We start from the raw sequence: 23,409 nt of genomic DNA, 5'->3' as shown, positions 1-23,409 counted from the left end.
AACCCAAAGATCAATATGTAGCTTCACCTGGAAGTGCTGTAATTTCCCGACAGCATTCAAGACTCCTCTCCCAGCACCATTACTGTTGAAAGAAAACTTTCAAATGTGCAAGAGAAGAACTTTACTAGCGGCTAGTCACAGCTCATTAAAACTCATTAGGAGTGGACGTGTTGCATTAGGGTTGCGGTAATTATCCAGAGACATCCAGTTTGAAGAACCCCCCCCAAAAAAACAACACATTATCCATGAACACACATCAGTACAGCACCATGTCAGTACCACTATGAGACCTAATTTAGGAATTAGTACTGATATAATGAACATCCCTGTAATGAACTGTAAATCCACACACCTGCGTTGCGCAATAAATCTAGATGACAGTGTGTCACGATTTATGATACCGAAGTGAGTACAAGGTACTTTTCGAATCTGTGCTTTGGGAAATCTCTCAGAACTACAGCATCTTGCTTGGGGGGCGGGGGGAGGCGATGAGTGGAGGAGGAGAGAAAACTCACTTTTTTACCATCACTACTGTACACTACGTATCCCTAAACTTTTATTTTGTACTTTTTCTTCTTTGCTTATCTTAATTTTCGGCACAATCTTTGCTTTCTGGCTTTGCTTCGCCATCTAGCAGTGGCGTCTCGAGCTCGTACCTCAATGTTTTGCTCGCGTAACAAAGCAAAAAATCGAACGTGTGACCACTCGTACCTCGGAAAACTCGTACATTAATGCACTCGTAGGTCAAGGTACCACTGTAGTTGTGAAGATGGCTGGTTTGAGTGCACAGGGTTTTCAGGGACACTGCCACACATTTGAGCACTTCTATTCAGTGAGCACTGAGCACTACCAGTGCTTCGGTACTGGAAAAAACCTAATCAGGGTACTTTTATCGCAGTGTACTTTTATAGCAGTGCCAATGATTGCTAAAGATCTGTATAGTTATAACATTGAATATATCGTGTGTGTGTATGTGCCCTACCAGGTCTGCAGCGAGGTCGGATGGAACCTATGGACACCATATTCGTTAAGAATGTGAGGGAGAAAGGCCCTGCTCACCAGGCTGGTTTGTGCACAGGTGAGAAAGAAAACAGATAACACAGTGTATTTGAGCAGGGACAGGAAGTGCGAGTTGCCATGGAAATCACCTCGTGTTATACTTGAGTATAATCGGGTGGTTGGCATTTGGACAAAGAGAGAGGCCGTGTCAACAGTGTTGACACTCTGGATGACATGTTTATTCCACCACAAGCATGTCGCTCTATCCTCAAATGCAGGCATGTCGCAGATTAAGGAGTGCTAACGTGTGTATGCGAACGCACGTTTATCTCCCTTAAGTCAGTGTTTTTGTTCTGTTTGCTAAGCCAGAGGATTAACTTTTACAAAGGCATTCACATGCACACAAACCGAAAGATGTGGAAATGTCTGTATGTAGTTGTTCCTTTGTCATATTCAATAACCATCGTCCATGTCAGATCTGCTCTGGCAAGCATTCTAGAAAAACTGGTTAGTGAGCAGCTGGAGGAGATTCTGGGATGAAATGGCATTTTATCCGAATTCCAGTGAACTTTCAGAAAAGTACAGAGCACATAGTTGTGACAGATCTTTCATATGGCTGAAGAGTCTGCAATAATTTATATATTGTTTGGTAATTTGACCTTTGACTGACACACATTGGTTAAGGCATTGGATTATGACTCTAAAGGTGATGAATTCAAATCCCTGCCTCACCAAGCTGCCACTCCTGGGCCCCTGAGCAAGTCCCCCAACCCCATAGCTGCTCAGTTGTATGAATGGGATAAATGTAAGTCGCTCTGAATAAGGGCATCTGCCAAATGCCATAAATGTAAAAAAAAAATGCACTTAAAAGTTGCATTGCCTTGTCTGATCTGAAAAATAGATACATAAAATCATTTTTATTGATGGACCTCTTGTTAAGGTCGAAAAGAATATTACTAAAGAACCTCAACCTCAGAAAAATCTGTCTTGCTCCTTTTATCGGCTTGTGGTCCATTTAAGTTCAGTTGACCACTGCATTAAGGGACATCTTTCTGGCTTCATGGTATTGGATTAGACATTTAGGATGCCTATAAATCACTGTGCTGAGAGTATGGAGCACATGAACGTCAATATTTATATCAGTTATATCATTGAATTTGAAAGACACTAACAAATTGAGCTCATCTTGTTAAAATGTATGTTTTATAAGGAAAAAAAATCGCAATAAATATTCACTCCGGTGTGGCGTTTTTTTTATTATAATTGAATTCACTTTATATTACTTTGCCACTCATTATATCAAATGGACCGTACAATATATCTGTAATACAGTGTGTTTGTGTGTGTGTTTTGTAGGTGACAGATTAGTAAAGGTTAATGGAGAGAGTGTGTTGGGTAAGACATACTCCCAGGTGATAGCACTAATTCAAAACAGGTAAGTCATAAACGTATTTATTCCCATTGCGTTATTTATCTTGTTTGATGCCTATGCACAATAAAACATGTAGCACAAACTTGTCATATTATTCTCCCCCCCTCCCTAGTGAGAGTGTGTTGGAGCTCTCCATAATGCCAAAGGATGAGGACGTACTGCAGCTGGTAAGTGTTACATGCTTCACATGCATACACACAAACAACACACACACATTATGGAGGTTAAGAACTTTTGAATATTGAAATGTTGCTTAGTAATATTTAGACATTCAAAGATCCACATTCAAATAGTAAGAAACCCAAGTTCTGCATGCATTCACCATGCAGTCCATCAAAACAAGGAGAAACCAGTTGGATGGGTTTTATCGGGCATATAGTTCACTCTAAAGTGTGCCCTTTTATTATACGCTATCAAGTAAACAGGTACGATGATGCAGTAAAACAATGCTGTAAGTTATAAAACTTATAAAGTATAACTTTCCTCTAACATTATTAAAATCATCATTGGATTCCATTTAAAGCTGATTGTAAACATAATATTTTTGAGTCACTTTCGTTTTCTCTTGGGTTGACCTTTCTAAAATAAATACACCGAAAAATGACAATATTTGAGATTGAATACAAAAAAACGATAAGAATGAAACATTGAAAAATATTTCACTAAATGTTTTGTAAAAGAAAATCTTACAGGCAAATTTCAAGGCAATTTGACGATTTTACACGTCGACATGCAGACACATATAAAGAAACTCGTGTGCACGTATTCACATGTGCCGCAGCTGTTTCGTGAATAAATCCTGGTATTTTTCGAACGAGCGCCTCTTGGTGAGTTGCAAATACTTGTTGAATGTCACAGTTCTTCTCTCGAAATGAATGATGCTGATATGAAGAGTCTTTCTGTGACTCATCGGATTACTTCTGGTTACTTCAGCCTTTACTCCGAGATTCCTACGTTTGTTTAGTGATTACAAAACTGTCACATGACAAATGCTCTCTCACACACACTCTAAAACACACTCCTTGGGTTTGTCAGAATTCCTATATTCATATCGGTCCTTAATTGCCCTGTTGTACACATGATGAGACACGCAAGAGCACTCGCGACAGAGATACTGAACAACACACACGTGAACACGTTAGTTCAATTCGAAACGTGTTAGCCGGACACTTTGTCTATTTATTCTAGGAAACATTATTTTACTCTAGCTCCCCTGTCTGTCTCTTTTCCTTCATTCATATCACTCCTTCTCTATCTGTTGCTTTCTTTCGCTGCGCCAGACACCCCTCCTTACACCCGCATCATCTGCATTCCAGAGATGACATCATCAGTGGTGTGGCCCCTCCCACACGTTCAAAGGGTAGAGAGAGAGAGAGAGAGGGAGAGAGAGAGAGCGAGAGAGAGAAAGAAAAAGAGAGAGAGAGATGAGGAAGGGAGGGAGTTGAGAAGCGCTGGGTTTGGTTCTTCTCAACGCACCATACCAGCTAAAGAAGAAACACTTGGTAAGAGCCAGCCTAAAGAAAAAGGGGCAGTGGTTAAAAAGAGTCAAGGACCAGGAAAAGGACAAATCAAGAACGACAAGCTGAGCAGAAGAGGAGCGAGAAAGAAATTGAGGTGCTCTCAGCAAACTAAGAGAATCCTCTGGGATTTTGCTTTTCCCATTCTGTGAGTTTTGATCTGTTTATACACACTCAGGTATGTGTGTACATGCATGTGCATGAAATATTCACAGACTTGAGTTTGTGTATTGATCTTCCTGTCTTATGTATTAGTTATCATTCAGCTTTTTCTGCCAATTCATAGTGAATCTGAACGTCAACTGGGCAAGTCGGTAGCTGTTCTTACAGCCAGACGGGCTCTTCTGTGGTTTTTGCGTAAATGGTGCATTTCCAACGCTTCCTGTCCTTCATATGCATTAAAAATATAGTGTGTTAGGAGCATCAGTATAGGCTTCAGCTGTTTGTTTTGACTTGGAGTGAGATATTTCCATGTGATTTTGTTTGCACGAGTCAGGGATCGACTGAACATTGGATTTTTTTCCCTGCTTTTCCTGTGTTTATATCCATTGACAAGTTATGTGGAGGTATGAGTCAAGCCATGTTGATCACATTAAAAATAACTTAAGCTGGAACTGGTTGTTATCTTGAAGCTGTCTAAAGCATTCAATATTGTGTGTTCAATTTGATTGTGAAATCTGGCTTCATGCCCTTTGTGAGGTGTTGTTCTACCTGTTTGTATTGATCGCATTGTAGGTTAACAGTTTGAACAGCATTTCTGAGATTGTTTAACCGAATGTGCTAAGACCTGTGTGAAAAAAAACACGGTATGTGTCACCATGTGTACATGCTGTAGTATAGTAGAATTGTCTAGAGTATTTCGTGTAAACTGTTGAGAAATATGTATTTTGTCTGGATTTCTCTGAAGATGCTTTGCGGTGAGATTTATCGATAAAAGCACTTTACAGATGATGTTATTCAATTGAGACATGACTTATACAGTTACGTTCATCCCCATCACCTAGTTCTTAAATCTATAACGTAATCATTTTACAACAAAATTCCTGATCTCTTCTTTCTTTGCTTTCTATTATAGGCTTACTCTCATGATGCCTACCTGAAAGGGAACACGCCATTTACAGGAGGGGCCCAAAATCTTCCTACGCCACCCCCATTGTGCTACCCACCACGTTCCCAGCCTCATCCCAGCCACACCCCCTGCCCCATTACTCCTCGATCGCCCCATATGGGACAGAACCAGCTGGACAACTGGAGCCGCTGGCCCGGCTCCCCTTCCAGTCCATCTCCACCACTTGACAACCGGACAAGCGCAACTACGACCACCAGTATGGCCTGGGCATCAGAGGGCCGTGAAGCAGGGGGTGTCAGCCATAGCAGCCCTGTTCATCGAACAGAGGAAATCCGGTATGGTATGACCGAGAGAGGACGTTCTTTCTCTCCTTCACCTTCCACAAGTCCACCGCAACAGACTTACCATGGAAACAATAGCAAGGACTTATCACGGGGCAGCCCACTAAAACCTGCACCCTTGTCAAATTCAAGCCGCGGCGAAAACGCCCAACAAGCCCTCAGTAATTGGTACTACAATCAAATGTCGGAGCGGAACGGAACGCACAACTGTCAACTCTCTGCACCAGCGACAACGCAGTTTCTCTCAGGACCGTCTGGGGGAGCTAAGCCGAAATAGACGAGCACGTAGAACTGATTTTCCACAGAGTGCCTCTCAGGATACATTACTGCACCCTGGGCAACCTTCTCACTGGATGCAGGTCCTGCCTTCTGCTTGCCAGAACCGTTCTCTTTCGGAGAACCTTCTCCGAAGTCGCTATGGGCACTCGGGCCGCTCATTAGAAGCTCTGGACCAGGTACTTTCGCCATTCTTACCGCGCCACGAAAAACAAGCATGGCAGCAACAGCCTCAGAGGCAGGAAAGCCATTTCAGCTCAGCCCAGACGGCCCATCGTGCCCGTCATGTGCAAGTTCATCGCCAAAACCAATCCCAACCTTCAGATCAACACCGTTGTCAGCAGCACCCTCCCCAAAAGCTCCTCCAACATCCACCAAAGCATCAAAATCAAATGCATTCTTCACAACATCCACCGCAGAGCCGGCGTTTAACATCGTGCCAGAGTGTGGATCAGGAGCAGATCGGCTACCGCAGCTACAGTCCCTCCTTCAACCGAAAGAGTGGACGGATTCTGCAGCATGCCCAGTCTTTCCGGGACCCTTCCTACACAGGCCCACGCCTCAGCTGGACCAGTCTTCCAGAGGGCATGGCTCCATCTTCCACTTCATCACCTGCTCCTCCTACGTCATCAATGTCTGGTGAAGGACAGGAATTGGTGAAGGATGAAACTCATCGTCCGACTAACCATGAAAGAGAGGGTGGGGAAACAGAGCCAGAGATCCAAGCACAGGTCCCAGAGGTGGTATTAAGGCAAAAACCACCCATGGGTCGAAGGGCTGGCCATGTCCACCGACTCCCACTGGCGCTTGACAGCAGTGACCCTCTACTTTTCACATCGGACCCTGAGGAAGCCTTGCCTCAGTCAGAGGGTTCTTCCTTACAGCGGCATGTGAATGGTAATCTAGCACCACTTTCTGTGGAGGATGACTCGCTGGCCTCTATTCCCTTCATTGGTGAGCTTCTCTATTTCCTTGGGTGCTGCTTTTCTGCTTAAAGTCATCCTCCATTTGTTTTGCCTGTTTCTTTTCCTCGTTTTTTGGCTTCCTGACCATTATTCAGGTTATGTTATATATATCTCTTTATCTCTTCTACTGTAAGCTGCTTTACCTATTTTGTATCAGCTTATCTTATGATACGTTTCAGTGCTTAAATTTTTCTTATTCAGGTTTCCTTTTGGTGTGCTTTGTCACGTGTCAGATATGTCAGATATGTCAGATCCAATGGGATATACTAATCACAAGTTTCAGGATATAGAAGACTACAATCTGATTTGCTTTCCACACTTCCGTGTACTATGTACAGTTTTCAGTTGTGAAAACAAACTTTGGAACGGCTTATCTAGAGAACGACATGATAATAGATTACTGGTTTGAAAAGTGAAGTCTGATCTGTTTTCTATTAGTTATTTGTTCGATTATATCAAATGAAAAAAACCTATCAGGAGTCTTGTCATGCGAGGGAATGTCTGGGCTTATTGAAGCAGTAAGCCTGTTATAAAACACTCTTGAATGCACATATGCATCGAGAGGCATGTATTCGTCTGGCACGTAGGAAAGCAGGAGAATGAAGTGGCCAGACACTTAATAAACTGATGAGGAATGTTTGTTATAAGAGTTCGCAAACCCACTGGCATAGCCGTTCATTTCCTCTGTCTGGTGTGTATGTTTACTATGCCTGAGCAATGTGGGTGTCTTCCACCATCATGTAGACACCAATAACAATCTGTGTTTGAATTAAGACATTATGCTGGAATAATTTATTATCAGGAGCTACAGTAAAGACAATAGGTACATCCTGATTCTTTATTATCACATGGGAGCTGATTACCAATGAATGATGACTTGCGGGGCAGGATCTTTACTAATAATGCGTTCATTTTCCTGATCAATTCAAGCATGTAAACAGAGGGATTGACATAATAATGTGTGTATGCCTGTGTGTGAGTGCATTTTAGCCTGTAGTCTGTACAGATCGTGTCCTGGCTTGCCTGATACTGGGGAAGAGTGCAAGAGCAAAAGGAGATTTTGAAATAAAATGGCCGACGAAATGCAAAGCATGCCGAGCAAAGGAGATAAAAGCAGCGTATAGACCGGTTCTATCACATGCGCACATACACAAGCATACATACTTATTATTCGATCTGGTTTGCTTTATATAATGCATTTTTCAACACAGTCTTGTAAACCAGACAGATAAATACAACTATCGTGCTAAGTTTCCAGCTACAGTTTAGAGAAGAGTTTAAACCTGACAGAAGTACAACCTGTTTTGCATAAAATATACACACCCTCAATTCCACACAAATAGGTCTGAAAGCCTGGAATGCCCAGCAGCAATAGTAACACTGTTGGTTATGATTATATACTCAACTGACTTGTGGTTTTTGGCTTGCGATCTTTTTATGTGTTATTTGAAATCAATTTAAATCTGTGTGTGTAAATGTGTGTGTGTGTGTGTGTGTGTGTTTATACTTGGTAAAAGGCAGGTAACTGAGGTTAGGTGGACGGGGTGCATAAATAATGCACAAACATGTACACGATTTTCAAGTCCGCAAGCCAGGACATGCTGCGGCACCTAAAACGAAACGACAGAATACACACCCACAAGCCAGTCAGATTTCTGGACAGTTGGAGAAACTATGGTTTACATCCATAGTGGTTGACGTTTTCGAGAGGAAACAGAAAGCCAAGTTTGTCTATGGAAGATATGGCATTGTTTAGAACATGTCATATTTCTGGAGGGTTTTTTGGGGGGGTATTGTGAAACTAAAAAGCCTATACATGCTGTGAAACAGATCATCTGTGTAAATGTTAAAAATGAAATAGAAGTGCGGATAGAATTATGTGTAAGTAAGGGTGTGTATGAGTTGTGTTTAATCTCAGTGACACTACCGAGAAAGAGCAGGTGTAAAATCTGAGCTGGAATTTTGGGTAAATATCAGTTCAGCAACAATGGAGCATTGGAGCAGTGTCAGTGGGGTTTGCATGAATCCACAATATAAGTTGAACATAAGTTCCAGTAAATTTTACTGCTCTAATATACACTAACACTGCGGCAGCTGGTGTACTATTTAGACTCACTTGTATATTCTGTTTTGAGATAATACTGGGTGTTCTGTTTTTTTTTTTTATTATTATTATTTTTCAAATGCAAATTAAATGGCACAAAATAGAAACAAGGGAATAAAAATAACTATTTTTGGGTGTGGCAGTTATGTATTAATACAGACCCAGAGCTTGTGTGCATGCCATCAGGTCTTCAGTTGAAGCCTTTGCTGTGGATTTAAATGAAAAAATTCACTGAAAGCAGGAAGTGCTTTTAGTTAACAAGATTTATTTTTGGATAAATTTGGACTATGTGCCTGGTTCTAAACCTGAGCACCGAATATGAATGTCATGCCGGTTTCCGTAGATTCAAACAAAACTTTTGTATTTGTTTCAGTCCAGTGACTATTTTTTTTTTTTATAAGAGAAAAGCTAATCGTGTCTCATGGCTATGGTTAATGTGTGATATTTAGACATGATGTTGTCGTCATATTTTTTATTGTAGAGGACAAGTCGTTGAGCTAAAAGTATACCTGAAAGCAAACACACATTTCATACCCAGCAATACACACAAAGGGGTGCAACATACAAAAATATGTCACAAACTCCCACACCTCATAAAGACAGGTATGTTGCATCAGCTTATCCTGTTCAACTGTTTACTGACAGTTTATCTTCTGGGGCTTCTAGGTGTTACCCGTAGGCAGACTTTGCATGCAGCGATCAAAAGTATTTTGTGTTGGTACCAACCTGGGGCTTCCTAGGGTCACACACTAATACTAATATGCTCATGTCACAAACAACAATAATCTTTTAGGCATTAAGGAATATGTTGGAACATGATATGTTGGACTTGTTTGCTCTCTTTCGCGTATTCTTAGCATTTGTTTAGCTGCATGTGAATTGTGGGACAGGAAGAACAATAGAATGTCTAGAAGACTAGAAAAAGAATGTCATGTTGCTTTGAAAAACATGAAAGCTGGAAAGATCTTGATGAGCATCAATTGGAGGATTTGATTTGGAAATTATTTTAATGCTTTGATATACTTTTGTCCTTAATTATCTCCCCAATTTAATCTGCCCAATTTATTTCACAAGCCTTTTTTCCCATTTAAATACTTATGTCTACCTTCATTATATATTATAGCTGGATAGCTGTGTCTATGGCACTAATGTTTCAGAGACACCCATATTTACTGGATTGTAGATGTGGGAAGTAATTAAGTACAAATACTTCATTACTGTTCTTAAGTAGATTTTTCTGTTTTTAGTACTTTACTTCAATATTTATTTTACTTTCACTTATTGCATTTTTGACACAAATATCCTTACTTTCTACTTCTTACATTTTCAAACAGACTCGTTACTTTAGTTTTAATCTATTTGGTGAGATGATCGATATTCTTTCTTCTCATTGCACGCCATCTTCAGCCCATCAAATTATTTCTTCTCATTGTGCGGCTTTTTAAATCTACCACTGGTGTATCATTTCCTGGCTCTCACACACCACAGATGTAGGCAAGTTTATGAAGCAAACAACAAGCAAGGCAGAAGGCAACAAGAACGATGAGATAGTGATATAAACATGACTTAAAACGGACACATTCCTGATCATCATCATCTTTTCTCTGCTTGTGTTTATATGGTGCTTTTTTGGGCTGAATATATTCGTTAGGTAACAACATTTTTAATTCTTTTGTATCCATTTATTAATATGATGTGAGGTCCAGTCCAGCATGGTCTTTGGCAATGCTTATGAAATCTACATTATATCACTGGTGACCAGATCCAGAACTATAAATCGGGGATTCGTGAAAAATAACAATGTTCAAATTAAAAATCCAACAAGACAATATACTCACCCCCAACTTTAAATTACTGAGTTTGGTTTTGTAAAATATACTTTTAGACAAATTTGAGAGGTTTACTGCATTTTCATGTGGTCATCAATGCATCAATGGACCTCTTTAGTATATTTAAATGGATTGAAGCGACATTCTTGACTAAATCAGACCAAAATCATACCTTTTCTAAAACCTACACGATACTGTTGAATTTGGTGCATTATTGGCAGACATTAATGGTGGTGTAGGACAGAAACTTTTTCTCGGGAATGAGGGGGGGGAAAGGGGTAGGAAGCTCCAGGGTTTTGAAGTGAGGGGGTGAGACACACGCTTAATCGGACACAATCGGCACACTCAGCTCTTTCTACCCTGAATGGTACCATTGTGGCATGTGCAAAAGAGTAGGGGGGGTCTTCATGCACACACACACACAACAGTAGGACCTGTGAACATCTCTTAGAAACTTGTGATGCCCCCTTGTTCTTGTGGACTTCCTGTCTCCATATCTCCCTCTCTGAGATCACCCCTCTGCTCTTTCTCTTAGAGTTCCTCAATGTCAGGAAGTGTGAACATGCGGCTAGACATGAGAAGGCATGTGGAATTAAAGCAATAGTTAAACCTTATCCAACACAGAGAAGCATCATTTTGACAGTTTGGTAGTTGATTAAAGCAATAAGAATAAGTTTAAGATCCGAAGAAATTCAAAACTCTCATGCCAACGATATTGGTTTCCAAAACATTGCAGCAATACAGTAAAAAAAAAAAGATTTCGGTTACATTTGTAGTGTCTGTGCTACTAGACATATTTGAGCTACTTTGAAAAGAAAAAAAAAAAGGGGGGTAACACATTCGCAAGTAAACTTGGAACAAGATTTTGTCAAATGTTTATTTATTGATTTATTTATCTTTTCTGAATTCTGCAAGTAAGGGATAAAACTAGCTGGCTGTGCTATGAGTAATATGTAATGTGTAATATGGCCTGATACGAAGCAGAGTTACTGCAAACACTCCAGAGCTGTTTATTTTACAATGAAAGCATGTCTTATAATGTTTAATTTCTCTAATAATACATACATTTGCCAACACTAACAATTATAGTTACATTTATAGCTGTGGAATGTCCCCGAAACAAACGGGTTCCTGTGTTGCTTACTATGGGTGTAACATTGGATTAGTGTATGCAATTTCATGTCTACAATACAAAAATAATAATACAATTATTATTCATCATAAATCAGTTATTGTGTGGAAAACGTGTTGTAATGATGCTTAATGGTGGCTTCAAGAACTGCCCTTAGGGGATCATGAATGAGTTTTAAATCAGAATACTTTATTTATCCCATTGAGAAACTGTTGGCTTGCAGTTGCACAGTATAAAATTGAAGTAACAAAAAAGTAGTAAAAAAAAAGTGTGTAGCAGTAGTAAAACAGATGGAAGAAAAGGTCGATGATAACGATGGTAACAATTATTATTTTTCTGTTCCCAGGACAGGGAAACTTATTGAAACCATTGTCTAAATTGGAAAAACATTGCCATTAGAGTGTCTTGAAAACCAGGATGAAGATAGTTTTCTGTTTAGATTCTCCCTGTGTTTCGCGATTTTGTGCGACAGTAAAAATAGAAGCCGAACCAGTCTGCGATGTCTATACTGTAAATGCACAGTGTTCATGGAAAGGGAATGTTCTGTATGTTAATGATGCTGCTTTTTGTGTGTATGAGCTCGGCCTGCAGTAATAAGCGCCTTTGTTAAACCCACAGTGCAGCTATTTTTGCCAGTGGCTGGAAAACAGGCCCAGTCCAGATTCTGCATCCCAGATTGGGAATGTTTCCGCCCCGTCCTCTATCTCTCTCTCTCTCTCTCTTTTCTGTCTATTTGTCTCTCTTTCTCTCCCATGGGTGTTTGTGTGTTCGAGAGTGGAAGAATGATTGGGAATGTTTGCGCTCTCTCTTTCTGGTTTCTCATCCACCTCCACAACTGAGTATGTGAGGACGGTTAACTCTGTGCTGCTATGGAAGAACGAGAGCGGGAACAGAAATGTAGGGTGAAAAGGGGATATTAGTGATTGAAAAAAATCAGCGAGATGAATTTCTAATTAGGATGAGTTGATGTACACCTGCTGACGATGACTAAAAGGGACGCGAGGAAAACAGCTGTGTGGGGCATCAAAAAGCTGACTGAGTTGGAAATAATAAAAAAAGGAATGAGAGCAAAAGAAGGTGGGTCAAAAGGAATACAAATGATCGAGGTTGTTGTCACATCGGATGATTAGAGAGTGTAGATTTAGAAAAAAAAAAATATATATATATATATATATAAACTAATAAAATGTCAGAGTGGTAATTGAGAAAACATCTTTTCTTGACTTCAGCAGCGGTGCATTCTGCTGCCATCTGGTGTTTGGGATCAGTATTAAAGCGTGCCAGATGTGACTGATTTTCGAGCGCTAGCAGCTTTACATCAGGTCTGGTCTGGTGCTGAGAAGAAATGTGCTCAGAGAGATAAATAATTGACACTGAGAGCTTGTTTCTGTTGCTGCATAGGTCATGGTGGAACTGAAAGCAGAAGCGTTTTAATGAAGTTGCAAGAGGGCATTGTCAGGATATACAAAATGCATTTATGTTGTCCGGTGAATTTCGTTTTTTGTAGTTCTAGGTGGCTTTGTGGAGCAGAGATTTAATAATCGACAGCATGACTTAAATCGAGGATTTGAAGCAACTTTAAATATAGATTGGTGGATGATTTGGTTGGAATGTGCACAACAGCAAAAAAAAAAAAAAGGGCTGCCTTTACATCACTTCTGTGAGAAATCCAAGACTGTAGTTTGTCGTTTGAACTGATTACGTTTGGAACGGGTGACCTGGAAACCTTTAACCAAAGATGCTTTGTGTGAATCTTGCTTACTAGCTGAAGTCACAAATTCACCAGATGTTATAAATAACTTATATACTATGTTTTATCCCATAAATATACTGTAATACTGAAGTTCCAGCTAGTTTATTAAAACTAATATTGCATTAATAAATATACAGTGAACAGAGATAGTTGAATGTTTCCATTCGAATGTACTTTAACAGATTTCTGAACATATAAACAATCCCCACAGATTGTTTTTGTAATTTTACATGCTCCACCCATTGCTTGACGTTATCTATAACTTTGCAAACACTGCTATAAAGTGAAGCACTGGTTAGTGACCCACACAAACACGCATTCATGGGTTTGGGAAAGAACTGAAACTTTGTTTTTAGTGCGAAGGCAGCTCACACGTCTCATTTCCACATTTTAGCACGTTTCTCATGGAGGACAAAGATCCAGGTACGATCGAAGTTGATTTATTGTTTTTCCGTTTTCTGGTTTTTAAAAAATGCTCTTCAGATTTGAACTGGTCTTCTCTTTCTATTTCTCTCTGAACCTACGTTCTTTTCACTTACACAAGGTTGGTGTGGTCCGATGGCTTGTTTCCGTTTTTGAGAAATGACATGTTTGTGCGTAGTTTTGTTTCTGCGGACGAGCGAAAAAAAAAACCCATGTATGTTTGATGAGTTAACCTTCCGAAAACCGTTTCTTTTGCGCTTTTTCTTTTAACCTGAGCCCTCTAATTTCTTTCTGCTCATTCTTTCTCATTCTTGCTTATTTCTGTTGTCTAATGATTTCCTTCTATTCCTGTTCTCCTCTCTTCCTCTGTATCCTTCACCTCTCCTTCTTAATCACATCCTCTTTTCTTTCTATCCCTCTTTCCTTCTTTTTCTTGTCCTTTTCCTCCTCCAACAGATGAACCAACCAGCCCGAGTGCAGATCTGCGGGCGTGTCACGTCCCCGCCTCGTCTGTTGTGTCCAGTAGTGGCCTTAAATCTGCCTCCGCTGTGGGGACGAGCCCCGCCTCCCCAACCTTCACCTTTCCCCTCAGCCGCCTCTCCTCCCACGACTGCAGTGAGTCTTGCAAAACAAAAAGAGAGAGAGAAAAAAGAAAGAAATGCATGCTCAGACACACACACACCACTGAAATCCACCCAGTGTACATTTGATACTTACGCGACATGCATTCCTTCGCATTCACATCTCAACTCGTGCATGTATTAGAACATGAGTCAAAACTGATGGACTGCATCTGCATGCTGTCTTGCATGTGCACACGATCGAGCCGCAACCGGACCGAATGTACAACCGACCCAGAAACTCTGGAACGCCATCCCTCTATCCATCCTGCATCCCTCCTACACCTCCTACACCTTCCCACTTGCTATTCTCTCATCTTCTGCTCGCTGTCTTTCCTTGTCTTGTTACGCTCTCCATCTTACTCCATCATATTTCCCCTCTCATGCAGTACGAATCAGCTTTTCTTCTCTCTTCATCTTTCTGAGTAGGCAGCATCAAATCCAGTCGCCGCTCTTCCTATCTGCTGGCTATCACCACAGAACGCTCCAAGTCATGTGACGATGGACTGCACACTCTCCGAGACGATGGGCGCACCTTCTCGTGAGTCTTTATGGATTTAGTGTTTGGCTTCATTCCAAAATGTGAATAGTTTTTTTTTTTTTTACTTTAAAGATCAGATTCCTGTATGTACATAGCTCTAAATCTCGACAAAAGAATTATACAGGAACCTGAAATTTTATTATTAAGATAGATGGTTCTTAAACTTTTAACACCCGAGAACATTCAATTCAAAGGACCACCAGATGATCGCAGCATCATGTAAAATCATCTAAAATTATTCAAGCCTTCAGAGATTTTTATTCCAGAACTTTCAATCATCCAGATGTAGTAATATTTCCTCTTGCAAACTTATACGGATGTGCCACAGGTATTAATGCTGAGCTTTTTGTATGCATACTAAATCGTATTATGTATTTAATTCCTTTCAGGAGGTTGCCAAAGAGAGTTAAAAGCTTTTTCGCTGATGGGGTAAGTGCAGCTTACTGAAATAGTTGCCCAGTACAAAAAAACAAAAACAAACAGCCAGTAGTGTCAGTATGAGTATTTTATGGTGTTTTAGGGTATTCTCCTTCTGCAAACCTCTTGAATTGCGAGGTCAAAATTATAACACAATTGGTCTATTCTGACACAAATTTGTAACATTTGTGAATTAACATTGGCATGAAAGAAAATGATATGAATCAACCCCCCTTTTAAACACTGAAAACCATGTTATTTTGTGGTTCATTGACAGATACAATGGCAAGAAAAAGCATGTGGACTCTTTGGTATAAGTCGTTTTTTCTGCTTTAATTGAATCAAAGTGTGTATCCAAGTATAGACTTACAGACGTTTATACACTTCTAATCCTTCATGTCTTTACTGAACGTATTCCATTAAATGTTCACGATACTGTGGAAAAACTAAGTGGTCACTTGGATTTAATAGCTGGTCGATCCTCCTCTGGCAGCAATAACCTCAACCATGCGTTTCCGATAGCTGCGGATTAGACCTGCACAACATTCGGAAGGAATTTTTGGACTCTTTATTTTTTTTACAGAACTGCTCTGGTGTGAACAGCTCTTTTTGAGGTCATTCCACAGCAACTTCATGGAGTTAAGGTCTGGGCTTTGACTTGAGGCAGATATTCTTTTTTATTTTTTATTTTTTATTTTTATTTTTTTGATGAAGCCAGGGATTGGTTTGTTTTAGATCATTGTCCTGCTGCACCTTTTAGCTTTTTTTCAGGGTTTAGTTCAATCTGATATTATCCAGAAGGATATCTCGGCAATTTATCAAGGATTTATTAAGGCCGCGAAGCAAGAAAGCAGCCCAAAATCATGGTTCTGCCTTTACTGTATATAACCGTTTATGTTGGTATGCATTCCCTTCTTTAATGCGATTTCCCTTTAAAACTGTTCTTCTTCACAAACTAAACCTAAGATCCAAAAGTCCAGAAAAAAATACATTTTTCCAGTTGTACAATCAAGATGATCTTTGGCAAACTTCACTGGTGTAGCAGTGTTTAAATTTTTTTTGGAAAGCAGTCGCTTCCTTCATTGAGACCTGCCATAAACACCATATCTATGTAATGCTTTTTGTTTCATTGTTTTAACCCTTTCCATCTGAGACTCAGCGATTCAGCAATTCTCACATAGGCGTAGTTCGCATTAGGCAATGCTACTTGTGAAAAGCTGACTCAAATAGCTCTAAAACCACACCTCCAATCTTGTCTCATTAATAAATCAATACGTTTGCCAACTTCCAACTAATTTTGTTGACGTCATCAGCCTAGGGATTCATATGCTTTTTCCAGGCTGTACCATAAATATTTGAAGGATGTATTCAGTTTGTACAAGAACAATGCATCAATTTGGGCGATTACTTATTTGGGTTAAAGCAGATTTTCCCTGCTGTTGCATTGTAGAAAGATGGATGTGCTGTGATTCTATATAGTTTTTTGTATTTTATTTGTTGTGTATCTGTGTGGGTGCACAGTCTCTGGACAGCTTGACTGTGGGTGATGAGGCTCGCTCGAAGCGCCACTCTGCCTCGGAGCTGGGCACCATCAACTACAACGACGTGAGGAAAGAAGGATGGTTGCATTACAAACAGATCCATACTGAGAAGGGCAAGGTGAGATGAGAAGTAGGGCCGCACACAATTATCACAAGTACAAAAGGAATTAACATGTGAAAAGAAATGATATCAGAGCAGCTCAACTTTATTGAGTCATAGGTTCCGCCTTCCACGTTTCAGAAGGTGGGCAGTGCCATTCGTCCCTGGAGACGAGTCTTCTCAGTGTTGCGCTTCAGTAAACTCTACCTCTACAAAGACAAGCGAGAGGCTCTGCTCAAGGGTTCCATCCTGAGAAGCGGATCCGAAGACGAGCAACTAATCAACATCCGCGGGTGCCTGGTGGACATCGCATACAGCGAGACCAAGCGCAAGAACGCGCTACGATTGACCACGCAAGACTTCTGCGAGTACCTGCTGCAGGCTGAGGACCGGGAGGACATGCTGGAGTGGATCAAAGAGATTCGGGAAGGCAGCAAGACTGACAGCGAGGTGAGGGAAAAAATGTGGTTATGGGTCACAAAAAATATTGTTGAATGTAATGGAATTTGTTGAATTGTTACAGGCAGGTAGAGAAGTACATTTATTTTCCTTTTAGACCTTTTACGTTTTCTGAGATATTATTGGTAAATATTAGATATATTATATTAAAATTGGTTTACGGTGGTAGCTCATTGGTTAAGGCATTGGACTTTGGATCAGAAGGTCACAAGTTCAAATCTCAGCACCACCTTTAAGCTGCCAATACTGGGCCCTTGAGAAAGGCCCTCAACAGCTTGTTTGTAAGTCGCTCTGGATTAAGGGGTGTGGCAAAATGCTATAAATAAAGGTAATATTACCAATTTCATGTTTTATGATGTATGAAGCTGATGAATGTCTCACATGTGTGTGGTAGGAGTTGGGGTTTTCTCGTCAAGCTCTCATCAATAAGAAACTGAATGACTACAGGAAGCATAGGTAAGTAGAAATACCATGCTGGGCATGGGAACTGAATGTGATATATATTTAAAATTATAATTATTATGTATTACATTGTTTTTAAAAAAATAGCAAAACATTGCCATTGTTTCTCTGTGGCTCCCTTTAGTCCGACAGGTAATAAGCCTGACTCATCTCCCCGAGTGCCACGCATGACCTTCTTGCTCACCAAGGCCGACAACAGCAGTGCTCCCCCACGCTCCCCTAAACATGAAGCCAAAGGTCAGTCCGTTTTACACTTTACGCTCATCCATCATCACGTCATACTATCACTTCTCTTTCTTCAATTTTATTCATTATCATTATTCTTCTCACTCTCAGAGGAGAGCAGTCCTCCCAAGTCTCCATGGGGCATCAACTTCATGAAGAAAGCGAAAAAGGCGGACCCGAAAGCGTTTGGAGTCCGGCTGGAGGATTGCCAACCCGCCTCCAATAACAAGGTCTGAACGTGAACGCTTGTGTGATTCCGATGAGAAATTATAATGGATCCTAAGATTTAACTAATACTCTGTCTGTGTGTGTCTGTGTGTGTGCGTAGTTTGTTCCCCTGATTGTCGAGATTTGCTGTGGCTTGGTAGAGGAGATGGGTCTAGAGTACATGGGAATCTACAGAGTACCAGGTAACAACGCTGTGGTGTCCAACCTGCAGGACCAACTAAACAAGGGCTGTGATATTAACACTACAGAGGAGGTGAGACATGCAAACACACACATTTCCAATATATATATATATATATATATATATATATATATATATATATATATATATATATATATAGATCATCTTCAAATACTGGAAGACCAAAAACATTTTTTTTTTCTGTATTCTGCAGCATGCAGTGTTTTCCAGATAGTTTTAGAGAGAACTGATGTATTCAAATTTAATCGTTATTTATTCATAAGTGCTAGGATACATTATAAAAGGAAATGGATGGCTTACATTCTGCATTAATTTAATATATAGACATCCATGCAATGGGAGAAAAATGTAAGGCTATGCCATGGATGTTGCCACCAGTTTCAGTATTTTTTATACACAATAGTATATAGAACTTACACAGAAATATGCAACCAAAAAAACAGCAACAACTGTCTAGTGGGCAATCGTTCCTCTAGAAGAAATTGCTCTTTGTTGTGTAAGAGGCTCTTTGTTGAACGAGAAGACTGGTTAAAGCTGACAGGGGGTATATACTGTATAGTATATATTTATACGATTACTTATTTCAGCATGAGCTATTTTTACATTTAATTTTGGACAAAAACAAATTAATTCGTTATGCAGTTGTACCGTATTTGAACAATACTATACTCCAGTATTCTATAGTGCATTCTGTGCCGTTACATCATTTTGTGTTTCAAGATTCTACCATAAATATGAACTTATTTGAGTTCAAGCAAACTGAGAAATCATTCAGGAATTGCAATTTTCAGTGTGTAAAATCGTAAACGCGGTAGATGTGGATATTTATCTTGTGTTTCTCTCTGATCTAGCGGTGGCAGGACCTAAACGTGGTGAGCAGCCTGCTGAAATCTTTCTTCCGCAAGCTCCCGGAGCCCCTCTTTACTGACGGTGAGGCTTTTGAAATAACAGACAATTAAACTTGTACAACAAGCCTCACGGCTGAAATCATCTCGCTCTGCATTTGCGTTTTAGCGGAACATGTAAAAATGGCTTGGAAATGATTTGAAAGCAATATTTTGTATCACATTCAGTCAAAAACAAAAAAATGCTGTAGTTCATTGTTTTATTTTTTATTATCTTTATCTGGTGCCTAATCGTTTTTTTTTTCTTTTTTTTTCTTTGATAGACAAGTACAACGACTTCATCGATGCCAATCGTATGGAGAATCCAAGCGAAAGGTTGAAGACCTTGAAGAAACTGGTACGTGTATATACTATTTCTTCCTAATAGACCTTTTTTTCTTTGTTAATTTACTCAGTTGTGTTTTTATTGTAAGGAATAAAGCACATTACCGTGTGCTGTTATTGAAATGTAAACAATATGCAGGATGGTGTGATCGGGCCCTGTTGATTATTTTCTATAATAACACATCCTGGGTTTTTCATTCCTCTCATTCTACAGCTTAATGACTTTCTCCTCATATTTGTTTTTGTCTCTTACAGATCCGTGATTTGCCAGATTATTACTTCCACACTCTGAAGTTTCTAATTGGTCATCTGAAAACTATAGCCAATCACTCAGAGAAGAATAAGGTCAGTTCAGTGTATATGTACAGTATATATACATACACATTTCTGTTATAGAGATGTAAATTTTAAGATATTTATGATCGCATTCTACAAACCTATGTGAATAAATGATGCCCCGACACCTGCCCTTAGACTTCTGTTGCATGCATGTTTCATATATCCAGTTATTTGTTTTTATCCATGATATTTACCCATTGTTTAGGGCTTTAAGCTTCAGCCTGTGAGTTCAAACACTCCAACATTAAGCTGCCACTGTTTAAGGTTCTTAATCTTAAACTGCTCAGTTTTCGAAGAAATTCGAAAATTTAGAACTAAAGAAAATATATACTAATAATTCCTTCTATGGGGTTTAAATTGAATTTGCATGTAATGTATTTGTGTTCAAAATGATCTGCATGGTCATGTATTGTGTGTATGTGTGTGCAGATGGAGCCTCGTAACTTGGCACTAGTGTTTGGGCCCACTCTCATGAGAACATCGGAGGACAACATGACAGACATGGTCACCCACATGCCTGATCGCTACAAGATTGTCGAGACTCTCATCCAACATGTACCTTTTTTTTTTCTTGTTAAACACCACAACTGAGAAATCTGTCTTCATTTCAGGTTTTTTTTACTATCAATTCAAAACAGATTGTCATGTTCTTTTTTTTTTTTTTTGTCTGGTGCAGTATGCCTGGTTCTTCAGCGACGAACACGACAAGGATGAAAAGGTACATTACAGCTGAAATGATAACTACTGACTCATGGAGGAAAGCACTGACACTCAAGACACTTTCAGTAAATAACAGTGCAATAATGTAAACGTGTGACCTTTGAATTACAGAAAATTAATCGACATCTTATTCAAGAAGTCAACTTTGGGGAAGCCATAAATCATAGTCACTGTTAAATATGAATAGTGTATAATTCATAAATGAATTATAATAATTGAATAGTTAGAGATTCTGTGCTTCAATAGGAAAAGCCTGATTCAGCTACCAATCTCACAGTCAAATCTTTGGTTTTATGAAACAAGGATCGTGCCATTTTGGTTATATGGGGGTGCTCGATGTTTGATTTTGCATAGAACGACTGGTTTTCTCCGAATAAGTTAATATAAAGTTTATTATGATAATGTTGCAAAAAAAAATGTGAAAATGAAAGCAGCTTTTAATAAATATTTTTAACATGCGCGAATAAATCCCACCCCTGTGACAGATTTAAGTTTCACTTTTCCTGAACGTGACTGGCACAGGAGCATCTGGGCTGCAGGGATTAAATATTGAAGAAAGTCAGGGAAATTCTGAAAAAGTATATTCTGTTGCTATTTAATTCTTAGAAATGTGTTGTTTTCCGCTGCATCAATATTGCACTGTACTTAGGTTCATTGATCCATAATCTTTTTAGACTTAAAATGTTATGAAGAATCTATTACGGCTTCCAATCGTCGTCTTTCTCCATCCCAACTCACGTCCAACCCGACACACATAGATATGATACTACTACCAGTTGACTATGGGCAAGACTTGACAAGACTCTGAGTCGGGTACACCCCTACTAATTATTGATGTTATGCTTTCTTTCTTTCTTTGTTTCTGTCAGACGCCCGTGGACACTGAGGATGTTCAGCCTGCCCCCAACATAGATCATCTCTTATTAAACATTGGCCGAGCTGGGCTTGTGGGTGAGATCTCAGGTGAGAGTCTCAGGTTTTAAGCTTTTAAACACCATGAATTAAGCCACAAAGCACACTGAATCTGTTTTAGTCTACAAACCCGATTCCCAAAAAGTTAGGACACTGTACAAATTGTGAATAAAAATGGAAGGCAATATTTTACAAATCTCATTAACTTATATTTTATTCACAATAGAATAATGATAACATATCAAATGTTGAAAGTGAGACATTTAGAATTTTTTCATGCCAAATATTGGCTCATTTTGGATTTCATGAGAGCTACACATTCCAGAAAAGTTGGGACAGGCCTGCATCTCTGATGGTATGGGGTTGCATGAGTGCATGTGGCATGGGCAGCTTACACATCTGGAAAGGCACCATCAATGCTGAAAGGTATATCCAAGTTCTAGAACAAGAGACGTCGTCTCTTTTGGGGAAGACCTTGCATACTGCATCAATTACAACATCATGGCTGCGTAGAAGAAGGATCCGGGTACTGAAATGGCCAGCCTGCAGTCCCCCATAGAAAACATTTGGTGCATCATAAAGAGGAAGATGCGACAAAGAAGACCTAAGTCAGTTGAGCAACTAGAAGCCTGTATTAGACAAGAATGGGACAACATTCCTATTCCTAAACTTGAGCAACTTGTCTCCTCAGTCCCCAGACGTTTGCTGTTATAAAAAAAAGAGGGGATGCCACACAGTGGTAAACATGGCCTTGTCCCAACTTTTTTGAGATGTGTTGATGCCATGAAATTTAAAATCAACTTATTTTTCCCTTAAAATGATACATTTTCTCAGTTTAAACATTTGATATGTCATTTATGTTATATTCTGAATAAAATATAAAATCTGTTTTTATTCACAATTGGTACAGTGTCCCAACTTTTTTGGAATCGGGTTTGTATTTTATGACATGATGCTGCATTCAATAGCTGCATTTAAGATCTGTCCTGATTTTAGATAGGATTTTGAGATATTTTGAGTTAGGGCTTGGCAATATGATAATATGATAAATTATGCGTTAGCGATATCGCAGCATCTTTACCCGGTGTAACCACTTACTGCACACACACACACACACACACACACACACACACACACACACACACACACCACTTTATTGTCATATCATTATTATGTCTCGAATGTGGCTTTTCAGTCAGTAGAAACATAAATGTGTGTTTAGTTGTGTTTTTTATTTATAACCGTAAAACAATTTAAAAAAAATATAGATTTCTTGCATGATGAGTGCTCTGCACTTTTCCATTTTCTTTTATTTTTCATCTTTTTTTTCCCTTCTCTTTTTTGTATTCCTCTTCCAATTTCTCTCTCTATACATTTCTGCATTCCTCTGATAGCTGAGCCTGTGGAGCAGCCACTGCGGTAGGATGGGTTTCGCCTGGCATACCCTGTGTGTGTGTGTGTGTGTGTGTGTGAGAGACAGAGTGAGTGAACGCTTGAACGTGAGTGCATGTGTGCGTGCATAAGAGATTTGACTGGTTGTGGGTACGTGACTTATGTCAGCAGTGTTTTCCCTC

General features: G+C 39.6%; 1 protein-coding gene across 1 annotated transcript in view; it reads left to right on the top strand.

Annotated features, from left to right (window-relative positions):
- arhgap23a (Rho GTPase activating protein 23a) overlaps positions 1-23,409 on the top strand; it is a 39,842-nt gene that overhangs the window by 11,787 nt on the left and 4,646 nt on the right. Inside the window, 20 exon segments of the mRNA XM_046865455.1 lie at positions 986-1,078; positions 2,356-2,434; positions 2,544-2,598; positions 5,024-5,563; positions 5,565-6,588; positions 14,297-14,455; positions 14,890-15,001; positions 15,391-15,430; positions 16,940-17,077; positions 17,201-17,509; positions 17,913-17,974; positions 18,105-18,217; positions 18,317-18,435; positions 18,534-18,686; positions 19,487-19,565; positions 19,804-19,877; positions 20,120-20,209; positions 20,633-20,758; positions 20,880-20,921; positions 21,793-21,886. Of these exon segments, the coding sequence (XP_046721411.1) occupies positions 986-1,078; positions 2,356-2,434; positions 2,544-2,598; positions 5,024-5,563; positions 5,565-6,588; positions 14,297-14,455; positions 14,890-15,001; positions 15,391-15,430; positions 16,940-17,077; positions 17,201-17,509; positions 17,913-17,974; positions 18,105-18,217; positions 18,317-18,435; positions 18,534-18,686; positions 19,487-19,565; positions 19,804-19,877; positions 20,120-20,209; positions 20,633-20,758; positions 20,880-20,921; positions 21,793-21,886 (3,501 nt within the window).

Source organism: Silurus meridionalis, chromosome 14 (genome assembly GCF_014805685.1).
Source record: "Silurus meridionalis isolate SWU-2019-XX chromosome 14, ASM1480568v1, whole genome shotgun sequence".
Taxonomy (NCBI): domain Eukaryota; kingdom Metazoa; phylum Chordata; class Actinopteri; order Siluriformes; family Siluridae; genus Silurus; species Silurus meridionalis.
Note: the sequence above shows the minus strand (reverse complement) of the source record. Positions and strands in the feature narration are given on the sequence as shown.